General features: G+C 41.0%; 1 protein-coding gene across 3 annotated transcripts in view; it reads right to left on the reverse strand.

Moving 5' to 3' along the window:
* VEPH1 (ventricular zone expressed PH domain containing 1) overlaps positions 1-20,871 on the reverse strand; it is a 229,525-nt gene that overhangs the window by 148,494 nt on the left and 60,160 nt on the right. For 2 of the 3 annotated variants that reach the window (XM_027586347.1, XM_027586348.1), the window contains exons 5-6: positions 17,903-18,069; positions 4,451-4,660 (exon numbers count right to left, since the gene is read on the reverse strand). In XM_027586347.1, coding sequence (XP_027442148.1) covers positions 4,451-4,660; positions 17,903-18,069 — 377 coding nt within the window. Of the gene's footprint in view, positions 1-3,147; positions 3,230-4,450; positions 4,661-17,902; positions 18,070-20,871 lie in introns of all 3 variants that reach the window. The other variant, XM_027586349.1, reaches the window with a different exon arrangement.

The raw sequence follows: 20,871 nt of genomic DNA on the forward strand, positions 1-20,871 counted from the left end.
GGTCTGGGCCTCCTTGTGTTGATTTTTCAGGTGCTCTCTGTGCCTCTTGGATCTGGATTCTTTTCCCTAGATTCAGGAATTTGTCAGCTATTATTTTTTTAAATAAATATTCTGCCCCCTTTTCCCTCTCTTCTCCTTCTGGGATCTTTATAATGTGACTGTTATTATGCCTGATGCTGACACTGAGTTCCCTAAGTCTATTTTCATTCTGTATTATTTTTTTCCTCTCTCCTATTCAGCCTGATTGCTTTCCATTACTCTGTCCTCCAGGTCGCTGATCTGTTCTTCTGCTTCCTCTAGTCTACTATTTATTTCCTCTTATATTTTTAAACATTTCAGTTATTGAGTTCTTCGTTTAAATTTGGGTGGAAAAAAAAAAGAGAGAGATCCCTGAGGTAATTTGGGAGAAAGAATAAGGATCTATAGTGTTTTAGTTTTTGGTTTGTATACACCACTCTCCTCTGCTCTGTGCAAAGTAGATGGAAACACTGTGATACTGATCTCAAGCTGCTGAAAACACTGTACCCACCCACATGGACCCTGATATGAAAGACAGGCACATCTGGTCTGGTTCCCTGTAGGCAGGCCTTGCAGTTCTCACACCTGGCCTCATGCAAGCACAGAAGCTGAGGCATAAGGTAATTAATAATTCATGCAATTGATTCCAGGCTAGATTTACTCCAACGTTATCCCTGGCAGGATGACTGCATACTCCCAGGAGACTCACCTTTTCCTCTTAAGGATCTAACAATTCAGTTTTCTGGAGGCCAGGCAACAAGGGAGGGATGGAACAGTAGGCTCCAACCAGTCACAGATTGTGCATTTCAAAAGTTGGAGCAAGATTCTCAAAGTTGGATTGGCTTTTCTGCATTTCTAAAATCATTTAAATCCTAGCAGTGTCATCATCTGATACTTGAAAACCCTGAATATATCCAAAAATCCTACTTGGTGCAAAGAGAAAAATTTCTAGATGAAGTCAATTTTTAGACAGCACAGGATGAGAGAGAATCCTAGGGCCTGAGGCCATGAGGTACCATGGCTGTCTTATCATTAATACCCTAAATATTTCCATGTCATATATTACCATGTCTCTTTATCTCCATAGACCAAGTTCTCCACACAGAAAATGGTGGGTGTTTTTCGGGACAAAGTTCCTGTTGCTCCCTCTTTACTGCAATTCCCTCCTCCATAAGTGTCCAGGACCCTAACTTCTGCCCTCAGACCCACCTGGCAATGTACTTCAGTAACTTCATGTTTCCTTTTAGAACGAGGCTGGGTAGAAATACACACACATATATATCTTCCCTGCTGATTTTTGTCTTTGGGAATATGATTCCATAAGATTTTTAGGAATTTGAACAGGCTCACTCAAATGAATCTGTTAAGAGCTGCTTGGACGACTACACTTATTCTTGGAACATCTGAACTTTATCGTTCTTCAAAGCTAAAAGAAAGATTTTCTAATGGTGGTATTTTAGGTGTTAGAAACAAATAAAAGGAGCATTATTTCTCAGTAAAGGAGGCTGACTGATGTTTATAGGTGATATGGTCAGGCTGATCTTAAATGAAATAGAATAATGAAATCAAGAATATCAGAGCAGAAGGGAGGTAAACCTGTGCAAGGATGTTCTTGTTGAGGACAGAAAAGAGACCGAGAGAAATGAAATGACTTGCCAAGCTTCAACAGAGGCATTATTTGCCCTGCATTATTATTTCTGCCCTTTTCTCTTGCTATGTAACCAGCTGAATCCAGACTACATGCTCCAGCCTCCCTTGCAGCTAGGTATGGTCATATGCAGTTTGGTTCTATGTGGCCAAACAGATATGAATAGTAGGTTGTGTTTGACTATCTGGAAGAGTTCTTCTTTCCTTTCACCTTCCTGCTGGTTGAAATACTGACTTGATGGGTAGAGATAAGTAGCCACCTTGGACCATGACACACAAGTTACGTGTTCTCTGGTGTGCTCAAGGATGGGTCCCTGAAACGTAGATTTCTAGACTGACTGCTTCTTAGACTTCTTTAAGTGTGAGAGAAAGAAATGACAGTCTTTGTTTAAGCCACTATTGTGTTGAATTTTTGTGTTACTCTCAACCATATTTAATGTAAACTGCTAGATCAGTAGTCTGGAAAAGTTTTAATTGATTCACATGACTTGGTGGAGGAAGGCAGCAAGAGTGATGGACAAGACCTGATTCTAAGTCTAAGACAGAAAATGCTTTAAATACTTTACATCAAGGGATCTTAAATACTAATCCACCAACAGCTACATCAGAATTACCTGGCACAGTGGGGCGCCTGGGCGGCTCAGTCGATTAAATGTCTGCCTTCGGCTCAGGTCATAATCCCAGGGTCCTGGGATCGAGCCCTGCATCAGGCTCCCTGCTCCGCAGGAAGCCTGCTTCTCCCTCCCCCATTCCCCCTGCTTGTGTTCCCTCTCTCACTGTCTCTCTCTCTCTCTGTAAAATAAATAAATAAATAAATAAATCTAAAAAAAAAAAAAAAGAATTACCTGGCAAAGGGTCCTACAAATCCAGATTCCTGTGAACCTTTCCTGGAGATTCTAATTTAACAGATTTTCTATGAGTCTCATGAACTTATATTATTTAAAAAATCTCCCCATGTAATCCTGACATCCAGGTACATTTGGAAGACATTTGATCTAGAATTGTTCTTTACTAGGGAGGTGAGTCAGAACCACCAGAGAAAATTTTTCCCCCTCAAACATAGATGCCTTCATGGACACATGAAAATGAGAGACTGGGGGAAGAGTGAGGTGCAAATATTTTGATACTCTGAATTCTGAAATAAATGATTCCTTAGGCTCTTTGGATCCCCTCTCCTTCTCCCTGCACCCAACCAGAGTCATGCAAATGTCACCCTAACAGGCCACTCTCTATCAGGTTAAACTTAGTTCAGGTAAACTTCAATGATATAATTGTATGTGTCTGGTGTTTTGCTGTTTTTTTTTTTTTTTAACAGATTACATTTTCTGTGGGAGGTTGATTCACTTCCAGTGTGCATTACAACACATTACTGAATCATAAGTGTATTTGTGATTAAAAGAACTATTATTAACATGCAGGAAGAGTTCACTTTTGCAAGATTCCAGGGCCTCACACATCAGAGGTTGAATTTTTGGTACCTACAAAATGCAAGGTCAGCAGATTCAGTCAAACAGCTGTCAGCTGAAGTTGTTCTAAAAGCACTTGGGCACACCAGCAGGTTCTCCTGGCAATAAAGGTGACAGGCATGGCAAAGTGTTACCAGAAGGCAGATCGTGGCAGGTGTGAGACATTCTCAACAGCAGTGGCTAGAACGGATTATATTAAGCAGCATGTCCACACCAAAGTAATCCTTTTACAAGATTCCGCCCCTCCCCCCATGTTGACAGTTACAGGCTGCTTAGCAGCTCTGGTCTCCCACCTTCTGGGAAGCTAGAGAAACGCCTTCCACCAGAAGGAAGCCTCCATTCACCAGGCCATTGGCAAATCTCAGCAGAAATAAAATAAAACAGAACCAAAGATCTATTCTAAGACAAATTTGCAAAGAGTGCCAAGAAGAGCAAAGACCTAACTCCAGCTAGGTCACCAACTAACCCAGTCTCAGTCTGGGTAAGCCACTCAACTTTTCTAGTTTTTAGAATCAAGGGGTTGAACTTGATGAACTGTGAACTCCCTTTTAAGAGCTGTACAATTTTATATTTATCTTATAGGAAACTGCATTATACGTAAGTGTGTGAAAGTAAAAGCTTCCTTCTATCAATTTTATATTTGCTTTTATTTTGAAAAGATAAAAATCCTAAATCCCAATGTAAAATCATCAGACACATGCACGCATGCACACCCTTTAGAACCTGAATTTCTGGAAATGGTTTCTTGGTTGCCTAACCCCCACAAACTGATGGCATTCTGCTGTTCCTGCCAAAAGATTCTATTATGCAAATATTTAGGCTAGACCTTTTAAGCATGCATGAACGTTTATTTCACTCTTCCAAGTAACATCATCCAGGGGGCTCAAATGATACTGAATCTAGGCATTTATTGACAGCATAGCTATGATCTTATTAATAGGTATGTCTAAGACCTAACCCTATGCTTCCTGATGGTTTCCTCAGTTGAGCAAAACTGCAACCAGAAATGAGACACAACGCTTTTATTGGTTATTGTTATTACAAAGTGGTCTTGAATCTGTCATAGTGCCCCCTCCATTTTAATCCTTCCCCTTCCTCAGGTGACACTTGGCCAGCAATGAGATCCTTACTTCCTGAACCTTCCACCTAGCCCTGCTATAATGCACCCTTGATCCAAAGGCCACTGTCCATGCAAAAGTTTTTAAAAGAGAAAATGGGAACTCTCAGAAGTTCCAGGACAAATTTGGAGGTCAGAGAGCCCCAGTGGATGAAGCACCAATGGAATTTAGAGAAATGGACAGAAAAAAAGTCAAACTTACTTCATCCACATGCCCCACAGCTCCATAGATTCTTGCCATTTGCCCGATGAGGTAGGGGAATCTCTCACCAATCTCTTTCAGCATTGGAAGAAAACTGTTCAAAGCCACAGGTTCATAGCCTGCTATCTCTGTGAGGATGTTTAGGATGACATCATTATGGGTTGAGTCTTTCAGATGCCCGATTAGGAAAGGAATACACTTTTGAGCCACCTACAAAAAGAAAAGAGAGGAGAAGAGAAGAAAGAGAAACAAGGAGGAAAATTAATCAAATCAGAATCAGTCTAATATTTTTTGCATGAAATCTAAAGTCAACACATTCTGGGATTATTGCCCTTGCTGGAACTCAAGCATATTCCCCAAGTCTGGAATTTAAAATTTATAATAAAGTTTCAGAGGATTCAGTTTCTTTTCATCTGTGCTCTGCTATTGAAGAGTAAAGTTTACAAAAATGTTTAGATACCGCTAATCATAAATCAAGTTTTGATGTGTTATCTCCTCACCAGGAATATTACATTTCCTCTAACCCACCATGAGAGCTGTAATTTAAAGGGCAATATGATACAAGTATGTCAAAGATCCTTGATGACTTTTAATGAAAGCCTTCAAGTTGGAGAAGTATGCCTTGGAAATATTTAATAATAAAAATAAGAAAGCAAGAAAGAGCTTTTACATTTTCTTCAATTTTCCATTTTGATCACAAAAATGTACTAAGATAAAAAAAATTACCAAAGTAAAACAATTTCTACCATAGTCCTGATACCCTAATGTTGCTTTCTTGACTTGGAATGCTTTTGTGAATACAAAGATGTAATAATTCATATTAAAGAAAATGTGACCTTTTGTGGAATAAAATCACTATGTTAGTACATAGACACGTTGCACGCTGACAATTTAATGAATTGTTTTGTCTGCTAAAATAAAATAATTAGAAAGGATGACCTGTGGAAAACTGAACAATAAAGTAAAAACAATTTGCCCATCCATATTTCTACTCTGCTGATTTCTTTTTTGATGTTGGTTTCCTCTTTTAGTTTGTTACTTTTTTTGGTAAGGTCGACCTGAAATGTAGCTTCCAGTATTAAAAGAGAATCTGATACTCAGCTCAACCTGCTAAATTTATAATCCACCCCCTGCCAAAAACCTACTTCTCCCACTTCCCTTTCTAGCCTTAAGTATCCCTTTTCTCCATAAATGGCACCATTATCTGCCTGGCTACTCAAGCCAGAAATCTGGGAGTTACTCTTGACTGCTGTCTCTCCCTTTTCAGCAGCCTCATCCGAGCAACCACCAAGTCTTACTGATTCCACCTCTCAAGTATCCCACAGATCTCTCCACTTCCCTTCGTTTTCATTCATTTCTCCGAGAACTCATCCATTCACAAATATGTATCAAGTCCTCCCTATTAGCAAGGGAGTGTTCTGGTGCCAATGTTACAGCTGCTAATAAATCTGACAGGTTCCTGCCTATGTGGAATACTTCACTGTCTAGTAAAGGAGACATTTGGTAAAACAAATAATTACAAAGGAAAAGTATAATCATAAATTCTAATAAATGCCATACCGGGGAAATACAAGGTAACTGTGAGAGAATGTCCTGGGGCCCTAGTTTAGGCTGGGGTCAGGGAAGTACTCTCTCAGCAGGCACATCTAAGCTGAGACCACTGATCCCATCATCCCAAACTTGAATTATTCCAACAGCTTTCTAATTATTCTCTGCCTTCAATTTCATCCATTCAATTCCTTTTCTGCTTTGTGGCCACGATGGCGACCCTTCCTCTGCTTAACGTACTTCACTAATTTGCCATTGCTCTCCAGATAGAGGTTTAACATACCTTTTCTGAATGGACTCCTATCCAGCCTTTCTAGACTTATTTATTCTACCCTCCCCATCCAGATTCTATCACATATCATATTCAACCTTGTTGATTTAAAAAAAAAAAATTGTGGACCTGCTAAGTTTTCTCTTGCATCTAGTATTTTACTCATGTGATCCACTCCGCCTACAATTCTTACTGCCCCTATTTTGCTGGACACTCCTCATTCTTGAGGCCTCAGATTAGCTGCTGTTTCCTTTAAAAGCCTTCCTCTACTCCCTTCTCTCCCCACTCAGTCCAATGTCCTGGCTGAGGCCCCTATCATACCCTAAATGGTTCCCAGCAAACCCTTCTCACACTTTCTTCATATTGCTGGTCTAGATGTCTGTTTTGCAGGCTGGATTAAAAACTCTACAAGGTCAAGACTCAATTCTAATTTGTACTCTATTGTATACCCAAAGCCTAGCACAGAGCCTGGCCAGAAGATGAGTCAATAAATATTTGAGGAACAAATCAAAGGAAGACAAGTCTAGATGTATTTATAGGGTAGCATTTGAATAATCTCCACACTCCTCCCCATAGTGTTGAATAGTTATACATAATGTTTAAACGTACATATTGTCACATGTCATATACAAGATAACTAATAGGGACATAAAAAAGACATTTTGAGATGACTAAAATTATCCTACATATAAATTTAAACTTGATATTCATATCCAGTACTTGGAAGGGCCATGGCTAGTTTCCGGTATATGGCACATATGAATGAACAGTTCCATAAATGCTTCCTGTGCATTTGGGAGTGGTTGTATGTCCTTCAGGAGAACCCACAAGAGATCCCTGGCACATAAAGCAGAAGTGTCAGCCAGCTGCTCCGGGTCAGGGCAGCATACCTAACCTGAGTCTTCTAGGAATGGAAAATGCTTACACATTTCCTGCCCCATTCTATAAAATTCTATTTCCTAGTCCTTACTCTTCATGTCCTATTCCTGGAACATGAAGGTCTCTGTGACATGTGCTTCCAGTCATGCCAATTTTATTTAAACTCCAGCCATACATCCCAAGCCATGCAAGAGAATATTGTATCCATGTCCCATAAAGGAAAAGACAAAAGAAAAAAACAAGCAAGCAAGCAAGCAAGCAAGCTAGCTGGCACAAGGTGAATATATATGCTTAGGCAGAGTTGAATCCACAGAAGCAAAGAGAAGCCTTGAATAGTATAAACAAAGTAATTTTCCCAATTAAACAAAAGTTGATTATTTTGCAATTTCCTGATAGCCCAAAGCTTATTATGATGGTGATAGAAAGGATAGATATTTCTTGCAGTTTATCACACACATGAAAGGCAAGTGGTGCTTTGGGCTTTAGATAGATTATTCTTGGATAAGAAGGAATTTTATTTTCTAAACCCAGGACATTTCCTTAGGCTGCTCTCTTTCATGCTGCTTCATTGGGAGCTGCTTCATCTCTCAGAGGAAGCCGTGTCATCACTGAGACCAGAGTAGCCACTAAGACAGCACCCATGGCTGGCGGAGAGCAAGCCCACATGGCCTTTATTCAGGCCATAAGCCTCATGGCACAGACCTCTGAAAGAGCTTCCCAACTGGCCTCCTGGTCTCAAGTCTTTCTTCCTTTTATTCTGCTGTCATTGTCCTAAAACCCCATTATAATCACGTCAAGACTTCAAAGATTTCTCATGGCCTATGGCTGGAGTCCCAGTGCCATGGCATTCATTGACGGCCATATCTGCTGCCTCTTCCACCATGAACTCTGACCCAGAGACATGCCACCGATCACCCACAGTTGGCTTGAACAGAGAGAATGCTCATGCTTTCAAAGCCCATCTCAAATGGCTCTACTTCTGGGAGGCCTTCCCCATACCCCAATCTAACACGTGCAGGACCAGGAGCTAGATGACAAATAAAGGTCACCACACTACACACTCAAATACTCAGTAGCTATGCCTCTGCCTGACACATATACCTTTATAACAATCTAGGAGGCCTGATTTGAATTTGGAATTTTTGGCCTGTATAGAGGGAACAGAGAGAAATGACCCCTAGACCCCATTTCTTGCCCCCCTTTTCTCTTTCTACTCCTGGCTTTGCGCTGCAAGGAGTCTCTCATGCATGTATGTGAATACCCCAGCCCACATATGCAAGCTCATCTGGGATACCCCTCAGGCCTGTGGGGTCACACTGTCGGCATGGCCTGTCCTTGGGAGAACAGATCCAGGGACCAGGCCTGTTGAAGCCCTGGGGGCAGGAAGGAGATACATAGGAAAAGATTCCAAGGTCCCACTTACCTGGACTACATTTAGTAGGTGAAGGAATGCATGGAAACTGGGAGAACACGGAGATGGGGGCCAGACCAGGATCCTCTAAAGTAAGTAGCCCAGGGAAGCCACCTATCTCTGGCTCCTCCACTCCTTCCAGAGCAGAATTAATCACTGCCTTTTTTGTGATCCCAAAGCAGTATGCTGACAGGCTTAGCATCTTGTCATAGACCTGAAGTTTTGTCGATGCATCTCATCACCCCAGGCCATGGGGACCTTGAGGGTAGGGCCATCTGAACAAATAGCACCATAACTTAATTGGCAGCAAATGACACTTCAATTCTTATGCATAGAATAAAAGGTAGAGCTTTTGTGTGTGTGCACACGTGTGTATATGTGTGGTTATGTATGTACTCCCTCTTAAATTAGTCCTCAGGCTCAATTTTCTCTTCTAATTAATTTGGCCAGCATTAACAATCTATTAATCTCCAAAATTCTGTAGTAACTGTCACTCTTCATTTGCTAAGTACGCCTACCATACTGACAAAATATATATTCTTTTTTAAAATTTTTTTTATTTATTCATTCAAGACACAGAGATACAGAGAGAGAGAGAGAATATGAGCAGGGGGAGAAGCAGAGTAAGGGGGAGAAGCAGGCCCCCCGCTGAGCAGGGAACCCCCCCCCCATGAGGGGCTTAATACCAGGACCCTGGGATCATGACCTGAGCCGAAGGCAGACGCTTAACCATCTGAGCCACCACAGCGCCCCCAAAATATATATTCTTAAAGCCATGCATCTGCTCCAAAGACCACCGTGAAACAGTCTATATATTCCACCACTCCATCTTCTTAATGTTCTGCAAATGGCTTCTTATTTTAAATAAATACCAAAAGTGACCTCTGAGTATTGTCAGCCAGATGATGCTGGGTTAGGTGCTGTAGGATTAGGTATGTGAATAAGAATGGTCTAAGCTGTTGAGAGAAAATCCAAGAAAATGACTCTCTCCTCTAGGGACCAGACCACAAAAGCAGTTCCTCTGGGTTTGGACATTAACAGAGGGCTGACACTGCTATTTTCTGCCACTCATCCCTGTATGGTTGGGGCTAGAGGCCCAAGTCCTGGGGATAATAACAGATGGGCTCTTATGCGTTACTAAATTCTGTTTCTTTTGTTGGCTAGATTACAGCATGGTTTATGGCAGCCAAGAATACAGACTTAGCCCCAAAAGGCCACTTGGAAAATTGACCACCCAGCCTTTTCCTATAAATGGACCCTGAGGATTCTCTGGAGGTTCCAGCCTGAATCACTAGCCAGGAACTGCCTCCCTCCAGCTAGGAAGGATGGTTTCCTGAAAGAGAGATACCCAGAGGGCAGTGATGGAGGAAGGGGACCCACCTGCCTGGTCAGCCACAACATCCACCCCCACCCCTGCCCTGCTTCCTTTTTGCCCACTGCCTAATTAAGGAACATGAGAGAGAGGAGGTGAATTCAGCATTTCTCTGGCTCACTGCCTGCACACTTCAGTAATCAAGTGTGAGCTTACAAAGAGCTGCGTGATAAGCCATAGGAGGCAGGTGGGGCCTGCTTTAACATGATGAGGAGCGCTGATGGGAAACAAAGGTTTGGGTCGTTCCCCTGCTATAACTTCTTCCCCCACTAGGGCCCTGGCACAGGTAGGGTCCATTCACATCACCATGGCTATTTCCTAAACCCTTACTTCTTCATTCTGGGATCCACACTCAGCACCCACAATTCTTTCACTCTCTCCTCCTCATTCAGTCCTCCCCATTCCTACTTCTCCTATCTAGCTCACCTTTCTGACTGCCATTGTCCATTGTGCCCTCTGGAACTCCCATCTGCTTCACAAACCACAGCCTTACAGCCTCAATTTTTCAGGGTGTTGAGGCCAGAAGTCTCAACGGCTAGAATTAGACTGGGTTTGTGATGTAGCCCAGCCTTATCTGTATGACTTTAGGAAAGTTACCTAACCAGTGACAGCCCCAGATTTTCTGTAAGTGGCAGTCTTAGGGAGGGCAATGTGGCTGTAATGACCTGTGAGAGACACAGACATTGCCCATATGGAAATTGGAGGGGCTGGTAAAGACGAAGAGGGTGTGAAAAGCCACTTCACTGTCACTCCTTTGTACCACCACAGTTGTTACCCCTCCAAACTTTGACTGTTCTGTTTACCAAAGGAAAGACTGTTGTGGGGAATAAGTGAGATAATGTTGTAAAACACCTATACAGTGTCCGGAACTTGACATTAGTTCAACCACTATTAGTGCCCCTTGTTTACCCTCCTCTGCTTCCTGTAACCAGCTGGGAACACTACAGGAGTAACTTGGAGAGGTTCCAGACCACCACAATGAAGTGAACAGCACAATAAAGAGATTCAAATGGTTTTTTTGGTTTCCCAGTACATATAAAAGTTATATTTATACTCTACTGTAGTCTATTAAGTGTGCAATAGCATTATGTCTAAAAAATGTATATACCTTAGCTAAAATACATTATTGTTAAAAAATGCTAACCATCATCTGAGCTTTCAATGAGTTGTAATCTTTTTGCTGGCAGAGGGTCTTGTCTTTATGTTAATGGCTACTGACTGATCAGGGTGATGGATGCTGAAGGTTGGGGTCCTGTGGCAATTTCTTAAAATAAGACAGCAATGAAATTTGCCACATTGATGGACTCTTCCTTTAACAAATGAGTTCTCTGTAGCATGCAATACTATTTGATAGCATTTTACCCACAGTAGAACTGCTTTCAAAATTGGAGTCAATCCTCTCCAACCCTGCTGCTGCTTTATCAACTAAGTTTATGTAAGATTCTAAATCCTTTGTTATCATTTCAACAATTTCCACAACGTCTTCACTGGGAGTAGATTCCAGCTCAAGAAACCACTTTTTTACTCCTCCAAAAGAAGTAAGTCTTCATACCTTAAAGTTTTATCATGAAGTTGTAGCAATTCAGTCCCATCTTCAGGTTCCACTTTTAATTCTAGTTCTCATGCTATTTCTGCCTTATCTGCAGTTACTTCCTCTAGTGAAGTTGTGGACCCCTCAAAGTCATCCACAAAGGTTGGAATTAACTTCTTCCAAACTCGTTCATGTTGATATTTTGACCTCTCCCCATGAACCATGAATGTTCTTACTGATATCTAGAATGGTAACTCCTTTCCAGAAGGTTTTCAGTTTACTTTGCCCAGATCCATCAGAGGAATCACTATCTCTGGCAGCTACAGTCTTATGAAATGTATTTCTTAAGTAATACTTCAAAGTTCAAATCACTCATTGATCCATAGGCTGCAGGATGGATATTGTGTTAGCAGGCATGAAAACATTAATTTCATTGTACCTGTCCATCGGAGCTCTTGGGTGACCAGGTGAATTGTCAATGAGCTGTCATATTTTGAAAGGAATCTCTCTCTCTCTCTCTCCTGCTCTCTCTCACTTTTTCTGAGCTGTAAGTCTCAACAGTGGGCTTAAAATATTTAGTAAACCATGTTGTGAACAGATGTGCTGTCAACCAGGCTTTGTTGTTCCATTTCTAGAAGACAGGCAGAGTGGATTCAGCGTAATTCCTAAGGGCTCTAGGATTTTCAAAATGGTCAGTGAGCATTGGTTAAAGCATTGGCTTTAACTTAAAGTCACCGGTTGCATCAACCCCTAACAAAAGAGAAGCCTGTCCTTTGAAGTTTTAAAGCCAATCATTGATTTCTCTTCTCTAGCAATGAAATTCCTAGATGGCATCTTCTTCTAAGAGAAAGCTGTTTTATTAACACTGAAAATCTGTTGTTTAGTGTAGTCACCTTCATGAATTTTCTTATCTTGATCTTCTGCATAACTTGCTACAGCTTCAACATCAAACTTTTCTTCTGCAGCTTCCTCACCTCTCTCATCTTTTGAAGAACTGAAGAGAGTTTAGAGCCTTGATCTGGATTAGGGTTTGGCTTAAGAAAATGTCAGGCTGGTTTGATCATTTATCCAGACCACTCACACTTTCTCCACAACAGTAATAAGGCTGTTTTGCTTTCTTATCACTCATGTGTTCAATGGAGTAGCACTTTTAATTTTCTTCAAGAACTTTTCCTTTACATTTATAACTTAGCTAAGAGGCCAATATTTGGCACAAGAGGCCTAATTTTTGACCTATCTTGGATTTTGACATGCCTTCCTCACTAAGCTTAATCAATCTAGTTTTTTATTTAAAGTGAGAGAGCTACTTTTCCTCCTTTCACTTGAACACTTAGAGGTTTTTCTAGGGTTCTTAGGTGGCCTAATGTCAATTGTGTTGTGTCTCAGGGAATAGGGGGGCCCTGGGAGAGGGAGATAAATGGGGAATGGAGGATCAATGGGGCAGCCAAAACACACACACTTACCTATTAAGTTTGCCATGGGTACAGTTTGGGGTACCCCAAAACAATTACAATAGTATCATTAAAGATCACTGATCATGGATCACCATAACAAATATAGTAATAATGAAAATGTTTGAATTACTGTGAGAATTATGAAAATGTGACACAGAGACACAAAGTAAGCAAATGCTATTGGGAAAATAGTGCCCATAGCATTGCTTGATGCAGGTTGGCCACAAACCTTTAATTTGTAAAAAGTACAATATCTGCAAAGTGCAGTGAAGTGAAGCACAATAAAACAAGGTATGCCTGGCTGCTTGCTTATTTCCCCAGGCCGAGGAGAGAGAAAGGGGTTGGGAGTCAGAGTCCTGGACTTGTCCCCTACTTCTTACTACCTGTGTGATAGGGGCAAGTTAACCTCCCAGAATACCCATTTTGAGTGGTGAAAAACAGAGAAAAAAATAACGCATCTTAGAGTTATTGGTAGGAGTAAATTAAATTGGTAGGATTAGATGCTAAAAAAAAGAAGTCCTTTATGAATGAGAAAGTCCTCTGCAAAATTAGGCACTAATACTAAGAAATATTCATGAAGTGACTTCTGTATGCCAGATATTATGCAAGGCATCAGGGACACGGTGGTGAATAAGGTCGTCTTCACATCTCCAGCATTTGCATCACAGCCAAGGTAGCCCAGAGAGAGAGAACAGTAGAGACAGATTCATTACAATGTGAAATTCGCTATGGCAGAGATGGCGGGGAAGGAAGGATTCAGAGAAGATTTCTGGCAAGAAACTGATATCTAAGTAGTTGTCTAAGGACTAGGAATAGTCAGTGCAGGAAGAGTGGTAGTGGTGAGGGAAGAACATTCTAGGTGAAGAACATAGAATATATGTATAAAAACTCAGTGCACTGAGAGAAGAGTGTCCATCTATGGTGTTTAGGACTGTATAATTGTTCAAGGTGTTGGGAGTTAAAGAGACCCTATGAGAACAGACAGTGGTCAGGGGCCTGATTATGAATGTCCTTTCCTGAGTCTCTCAGCCACAGAGGGACTGTAACTAGGTGTCTGATGGGACCTCTTTGAATGCCACACGTGGTGTCACCCTCACTCTTGGACTCCATCTTTTTAGGTGGGGAGACCCCCAAGTCTTTTCTCTCCCCCTTCCTATAGGTGAGCCTCCGGCTGGTTTCATTTACCTTTATGTCCAGCCTTAGCCCATGGGAAATTAATTGAATTAATTTACTCTCACTAGATCCCCCTTGAATTTTTATTGAACCTGCCTTTCCAAAAACTATGTTTTGCTCTTGCTTGTAGGCTGCAGATAAAATGGCATGCCAGTTGCCTCCTTTATGAAACCAAGTTTGGCCTTTTGGTCACCCCTCCCTATCCCCCATATCGTCTGGTCCCCAGGCTCTATTTGTGGTAGGCAGAATAATGACTCCCCAAAGATGTATATATACCCTAATCCCCAGAACCCATGATGATGTTGCCTTGCATGGCAAAAGGGACTTTGCAGGTATAATTAAGTTAAGGTCTTGAGATAGAGAGAGAATCCTGGATCATCTGGGTGACACCAAGGTGATTACATGGACCCTTGGGCGGGGGAGGCTCAGAGTCAGAGATGTGATGAGAAAAGCAGAAGTGAGAGGGAGGCAGGACAGGAGCTGAGCAGGGCAGCCAGCCTCCAGAAGCTGGACAAGGGCAAGGAAACAGATTTCTCCCCAGTGCCTCCAGAAGGAGTGCAGGCCTGCTGGCCCATTTGGGACTTCTGATCTCAAGAACTGGAGGATAATAAATTTGTGCTGTCTTAAACCAAGTTTATGGTCAGTTGTTTCAGCGGGGATGGGAAACAAGTACCTCACCCCTTCTGTGTCCTTCACTCCAAGCCTCTGCTTGAGTGATCCAGTGATCCCTCAACTCTACTCCTTGCCCAAACTCTACTATGATCTTGCTCTAACTTTCTGTCCTTAATTCTTTCCCAAATGGATTCCTCCACTTATGCTCTGGTATTCATTCTCTAACTTCCTCTAGCTCCTGGTTCCAGCTAGTACTTTGTTCCACATCTTCAATCTCTTCATTGTTCCTGAGTTTTATTTTATTTTATTTTTAATTTTTAGGCATAGATTGGTTTATTTTAACATGATTTAGACATCACAAAATCTTTGCAAGGCCTATCAGGAAGGTGATTATTCTTATATTATGGATGAAGAAAATGAGAAATATGGAGATTCAAGAGCTAGGAATTTAAATTAAAAAATTCAGAACAAGCTAAAATGGCTAAAAGCAAAACTGTCCTCCTTGAAACCTTGACAATCTCCAACCCTAGCCAGGAGTCCAGTGCATCTTGGTACCTTGACCAACATTCATTGAGTGCCTAGGATCTGGCAGTTCCTACTATATGTTTTTGCTTCCCCTTCTTTATGAATGTATTGGGATTTTGAGCACAGTTAAATAAAAAGACCCAAAATGCCCTACTAGTGAAAAGGGTCAATAGTTGTGAGGTTCAATTTGTATGTGTTTAGCAGAAGTAATTGGGACAGATCAAGGCATTCCAAAGGATTTATTTTAGTTCTCCTTATTTCCTCTAAACTTCTACAGTCATGCGGTCAGTTCCCAACATTCCCTCCACACACAATCCATAATAGATGACCACCACTCCTCACCCCACCCACCCAGGCAATGCTCTGAGGAGTACCCAGTTGCCAAATCTAAGTTCAGTTCCCCTCTCCAGGCTCCTTTACTTCTCTAGATCTTGATCCTGTTGAGCCACTTTACACCCTTTGGAGACTGCAACATCTTTCCCCTGGTTCTCCATGGTCTCCAATCTGGTCTCTTTTGGTCATTTATTCATTTCTGAATTCAACAACTTTCTATTGAAATCCTACTGTGTGTGCAGCCCTATGCTAGGGAGTGCATGTAAATATGCAGACACAGGTCCCTCAAGGAGTTTAGAGTGCACTGGGAAAGACAGTCATGCAAAAATAATGACAATATATTGTTCTAAGGGCAAAAGCAAAAATGCACACCAGGTAACATAGATGTCCCCGGTCCTCAGCCCAACCTCCCACCTAGCTACTCAAAGTGCGGTCTGAAGCATCAGGAAAAGCATCACCTGAGAACTTGGAAAAGGGCAGAATCCAGGTCTCCTTCCCAGACCTACTGAATTAGAAGTGTCTAGGGATAGGGCCCCAAGTCTACACTCCAGTGTCCAGGACTCCCAGCCCTGTCCCCATCTCCTCAAGGCCCTTTGCCCGTCTGTTCCACCTGGACCAAAACTCCCATTCTTCAAGGTTAGCCTTGATGCCACTCCCATTGTGAATCTTCATGTTACCTATTTCTCCCTAAGGCAGAAATCATTGCCCCTCCTTCTGTTTATACCATCTGCAGAATATTTATCACCCTGTTTTATTCTGTTTGGTTTTGTGAATGTTTACTGAGTGCTATCAGATACTATGCCAAGGTCTGGGATACAGGAGAAAAGAAGAAATCATTCCTTACCACCAGGCATTTGTAGCCTATTGTGGTTAGTCATGCATATGACCATTCTTGCCTGCTTTCCTTTGAACAATTTGAACGTTGACTTCAAATGTTCCATTATTTACCTTAATGTTCACTCAGGAAATGAAACAGAGTTGCAACCATAACTGATAAAACCTTGGGTTGACCTTTAATCTTCACTTGTGCACATGTTTGGGTACCTTCCATAATCCATTTCTACTTTCCCCCTCCTGGCAGTCTTTAGACTCTATCTGAATATCTTAGGGGTTCAGCAGAAGCACCAGGGGTACACTGTGTGTCCTAAACAGAGAATATCAGGACTTTTGTTTGGATGTTGGTGGGGTGGGGAGAGGAGGTAGAAGCATGGTGCCTAGAGAGCCCCTTGGACCTCTATGGAACCCACAAGGAGAAAGCCTGCTGAAAATGGAAGCCAAAAATCAGAAATCAAATCTGAGAAATAGAGAAAAGGAAAACTGTTCTGTTTGTATTATTTGACTCCTGGATCAACCACCTCATCAGAAGGTATTTTTCCCCATTCCATTAGCTAATAAATTCCTTTTATCATTTAAACCAGCATGGGTTGGGTATTCTGTGACTGATCCTCACAATCATCCTAATTATTACAATTTTGTATTTGATTCCAAAAAACCAACAACTAACTTGCTATCTAGAAAATGAGCCTTTGCTCTCACTCCAGGCTGACTTTCCCACGTGCAGGTCATTTCCTTGGCCCTTTCTGAGAAACCAGATTCCTGGGACTGCATGGCCACACTCAACTTCAATTCAAGCTTTTCTGCCATAGTGACAGGTTTTACCTTTGTTCTGTTTTTGTGCCTGTTATGGTTAATTTTATGTGTCAACTTCACTGGGTCATTGAGTGCCCACACATTTGCTTGAACATTATTCTGTGTTTGTGAGAGTGTTTCCAGATGAGACTGGCATTTAAATTGGTAGAATGAGTAAAGCAGATTGCCCTTCCCAGTATGGATGGGCTTCCTTGAAACTGCTGAGGGCCTGAATATGAGGGGTTGAGCTGGGACATTTGTCCTCTCCTGCCCTTGGGCTGTGACTTACACCATCAGCCATTTGGTTCTGAAGCTTTCAGACTTGGCCCAATGCTCACACCATTGATTCTCCCACTCCTCAGGCCTTTGGACGCAGACTGGAACTACACCACTCGTTCTCTTGTGTCCTCAGCTTACAAATGGTGTACGGCAGGACTCCTCAGTCTCATAGTCGCATAAGCCAATTCCAGTTGCTCACGATATATGTGTCCTATTGGTTCTGTTTCTCTGGGGAACCATAACACAGTACCCAACCTCTGCCGTCACCTCCTCACTTTCACGGTTCTAGAAAAAGTGAATGAGGGCTTTCATTTAAAGATGGGTGTGTTTGGGTGCAGGAGGGAGGAAATCTGGAGCACACATCCTGTCCTCATACCCAGAAACATGCCTGGTTGTGTGGACCATCAAATATGTGATGTGCTTTTGCTTTTTTACCTCTGGTTGCTTTCTCTTCACGGCTACATGCAAAAGCCGGAGAAGATGGTACTGTTCTGGTTGTTCTAGCTGAGACATCAAGGCCAGGAGTTCTGTCAGGTGTCTGTTGATTGGCTGAGGCTGCTTTTCATACACAGCGGGCAACACCCTCAACAACATGGTATTGCCTGTTGAAGGAACAATACCGGGAATGATGAGTATTAGCTCACAGGCAGTAGAAACACATTTATTGTCAACGCAATAATCTTTGTGCTTATTCATTAAATAGTGTGGAGTGATGGCCAAGTCCTCCGCTAAAAATAACACAGCATCTTATTCTGGAAAATCACTAAAGTATGACTTAAATGGATTCCATAAAAGGGAATATTTTATTTATTTATTATCTAATGAAAAAGTTTTCCTGAGTAATGCACCATGGGGAAAAAGGAAAATTTGACAATAACCAGACCACACCCTTAAGAAGGAAACAATTCTGATAAAGAATTCCTGACGAGAAACATTTGGATGCTGTTTAAATGAAAACTAAGCAGTGCCATAAGGATGAACCTGAACTGAAAAAAAGTGCAGAGGAATGTATTCACGTTCCTGAGAGATACAGAGGCATGGTTTAGACAACTGACATATGGCAACACTGCCTTATTTTTATGAATAGTTAGAAAAGTAGCAATGCAAATTTAAATCCCCAATTTCTGTACTATTTCAACAGAAGTTTAGACTCAGCTTGTTTGTCACACATGATTTGCCTCAAAGACACGTATGGACAACTTGATTTAAAACGGCAAAATCTCAAGAAAAGATATTGCCTAAGCTATAGGGACTTATCTGTGAACAACATATGGGAAACATCTGCTTATCACTTTAGTATGGATTTTTTCTCAAAATCCTCTCAAGTACTTAAATGTCCCAGGAGAATTGTTTTCCAGGAATTTCTTGAAATTTTTTTTGGTGTCTATTTACTTTAAATTTGGCTTTGTATATAGAAGAAAGACACAGAAGGAATCAAATAAGCAGCAGTGATTACACATATATAGACCTTTCTCAAACAGAAGGGACATGTCCATATATAAAGGACATTTAGATATGAGAATAGAACAAAAGGCTATCATTTTCAGAATATCAGTGACTAAAATTAATAGAAGGGTGATTCTGGATCAAATTAAATGTATATGGATGATGATAAATAATGAGAATTCCTTTTCCCACATGCGGTTCATAGAATTAGTCTCCAGCAGATTTCGGTCATATGCCCACAGAGTGCAAAGTATTAGAAATACTCAGGGTTTTTTTTAAAAAAATGTTGTGTCCATACACAACACATTGCTTTATTTTGTTTGTTTTCTGTCTCTTTTAACCAAGAGCTTTTCCTTAAAAGATCAGGAATTTTAAATGTAATGCCCAGCCAGTCTGTACAGGGTACAACAGGTCCTAGAACTTAACTATGCAGACATACTGATCAATCTCTCAAGAATTTCATGATAAATAACATTCTCTTTGGAATTGAAGACAGGAAACTGGTGTAAGACTTTTGGTATAATACTCATTAAACACCCTGAAAGCCTTGAAAGGAAAAACTCCAGATTAGTCATTTTTTTAGCTGACTTGAATTTCGATCAAATGATGCAAAAATAAATGCATAAAATTTTTTTTTCTGAGTTAGAAACTGATGAAGACACTCATGTAGAAATCCTATAAATTCAGAGAAAAAAGAGAAATCCTATAAATTCCATTTATAAACTAACATTTTTTTAAATTATGGAATATTTGAAGCCATTAGACAAATGAGGCAATAATATAAAGAATAAAGTTGTGCCCACCAGCCAGCTTTGTCAAAACAACCTCGTGCCAAAATCGCTTCCTATCCCACTCATTCATTTGCTTTTCTCCCCAAGGGCAATCACCATCCTAAAGTTGGTATTCATCATCTTCAGGAATGTTTTTACATTTTACTTGCATGTGTATCTACCAACAAACATTTTATAGTGTTGTTTTGCATGCTTTAAAATTTTATATCACTAGTTTTCATACTGTATAAATCTCTTTGCAACATTTAATTTTTTTATATTCAACATTGTGTTGAAGTTTTAGCTCTAAGAAGCTCTCCTTCACTTATTCTCACAGCTGTATGTGTTCTATTGTATAAATAGGCAACAATTTATTCATATACTCTATGGTTGAAAGACATTACCATGATGATGATGAAGATGATGATGATGATGATGATTTTACCAATAGTGCTGCAATTTTTATACTTATTTCTTTGTTCATAAGTGGGAGATCTTCCCTAGGGTACTGCCTCTGAGCTTAGTGTGCTTAGAAATTACCCGGGTATCTTGTTAAACCATAGATATTGATTCAGCAGGGCTTGAGAATCTGAATTTCTAACAAGCTCTCAGGTGATGCTAATGGTCCCTGGACCACATAATTAAGCAGCAAAGCAGAGGCTATGTCCCTGGGAGTTAAGTTTCTAGATCTTCCAAAATTTCTTTGCAGTGTGGTTATATTAGTTTTCTATAGCTCCTGTAAGAAATTACCAAAAACTTAGTGGCCCAAAATAACACAATTTCTTATTGTGAGTCTCACTGTGAGTCTCACTGGGCTAAAATCCAGGCATTGGAAGGGCTCAGTTCCTTCTGGGAGGTTGCAGAAGGGAATTGGTTTCCTTGACTTTTCTAGTTTCTAGAGACCACCAGCATTCCTTGGAGTTCCCTTCTTCCATCTTCAAAGTCAGCAACAGAGCGAGCACCTCTCTGACTCTGCTGCTATCATCATATCTCTTCCTCTGATTCTCCCTTGGGCCTCTCTCTTCCACTTTTAAAGAATGCTTGTGAATACACTGGGCCCATGTGTATCATCTAGGATTATCTCCATATTATATGTAGAAACCTTAATTGTATTTTCAATGCAATGAAACATAACATGTCCACGGGTTGTGGGGATGAAGACGCGAACATTTGGGGGGCATTATTCTG

This window comes from Zalophus californianus, chromosome 1 (assembly GCF_009762305.2).
Source record: "Zalophus californianus isolate mZalCal1 chromosome 1, mZalCal1.pri.v2, whole genome shotgun sequence".
NCBI classification, from domain to species: Eukaryota; Metazoa; Chordata; class Mammalia; order Carnivora; family Otariidae; genus Zalophus; species Zalophus californianus.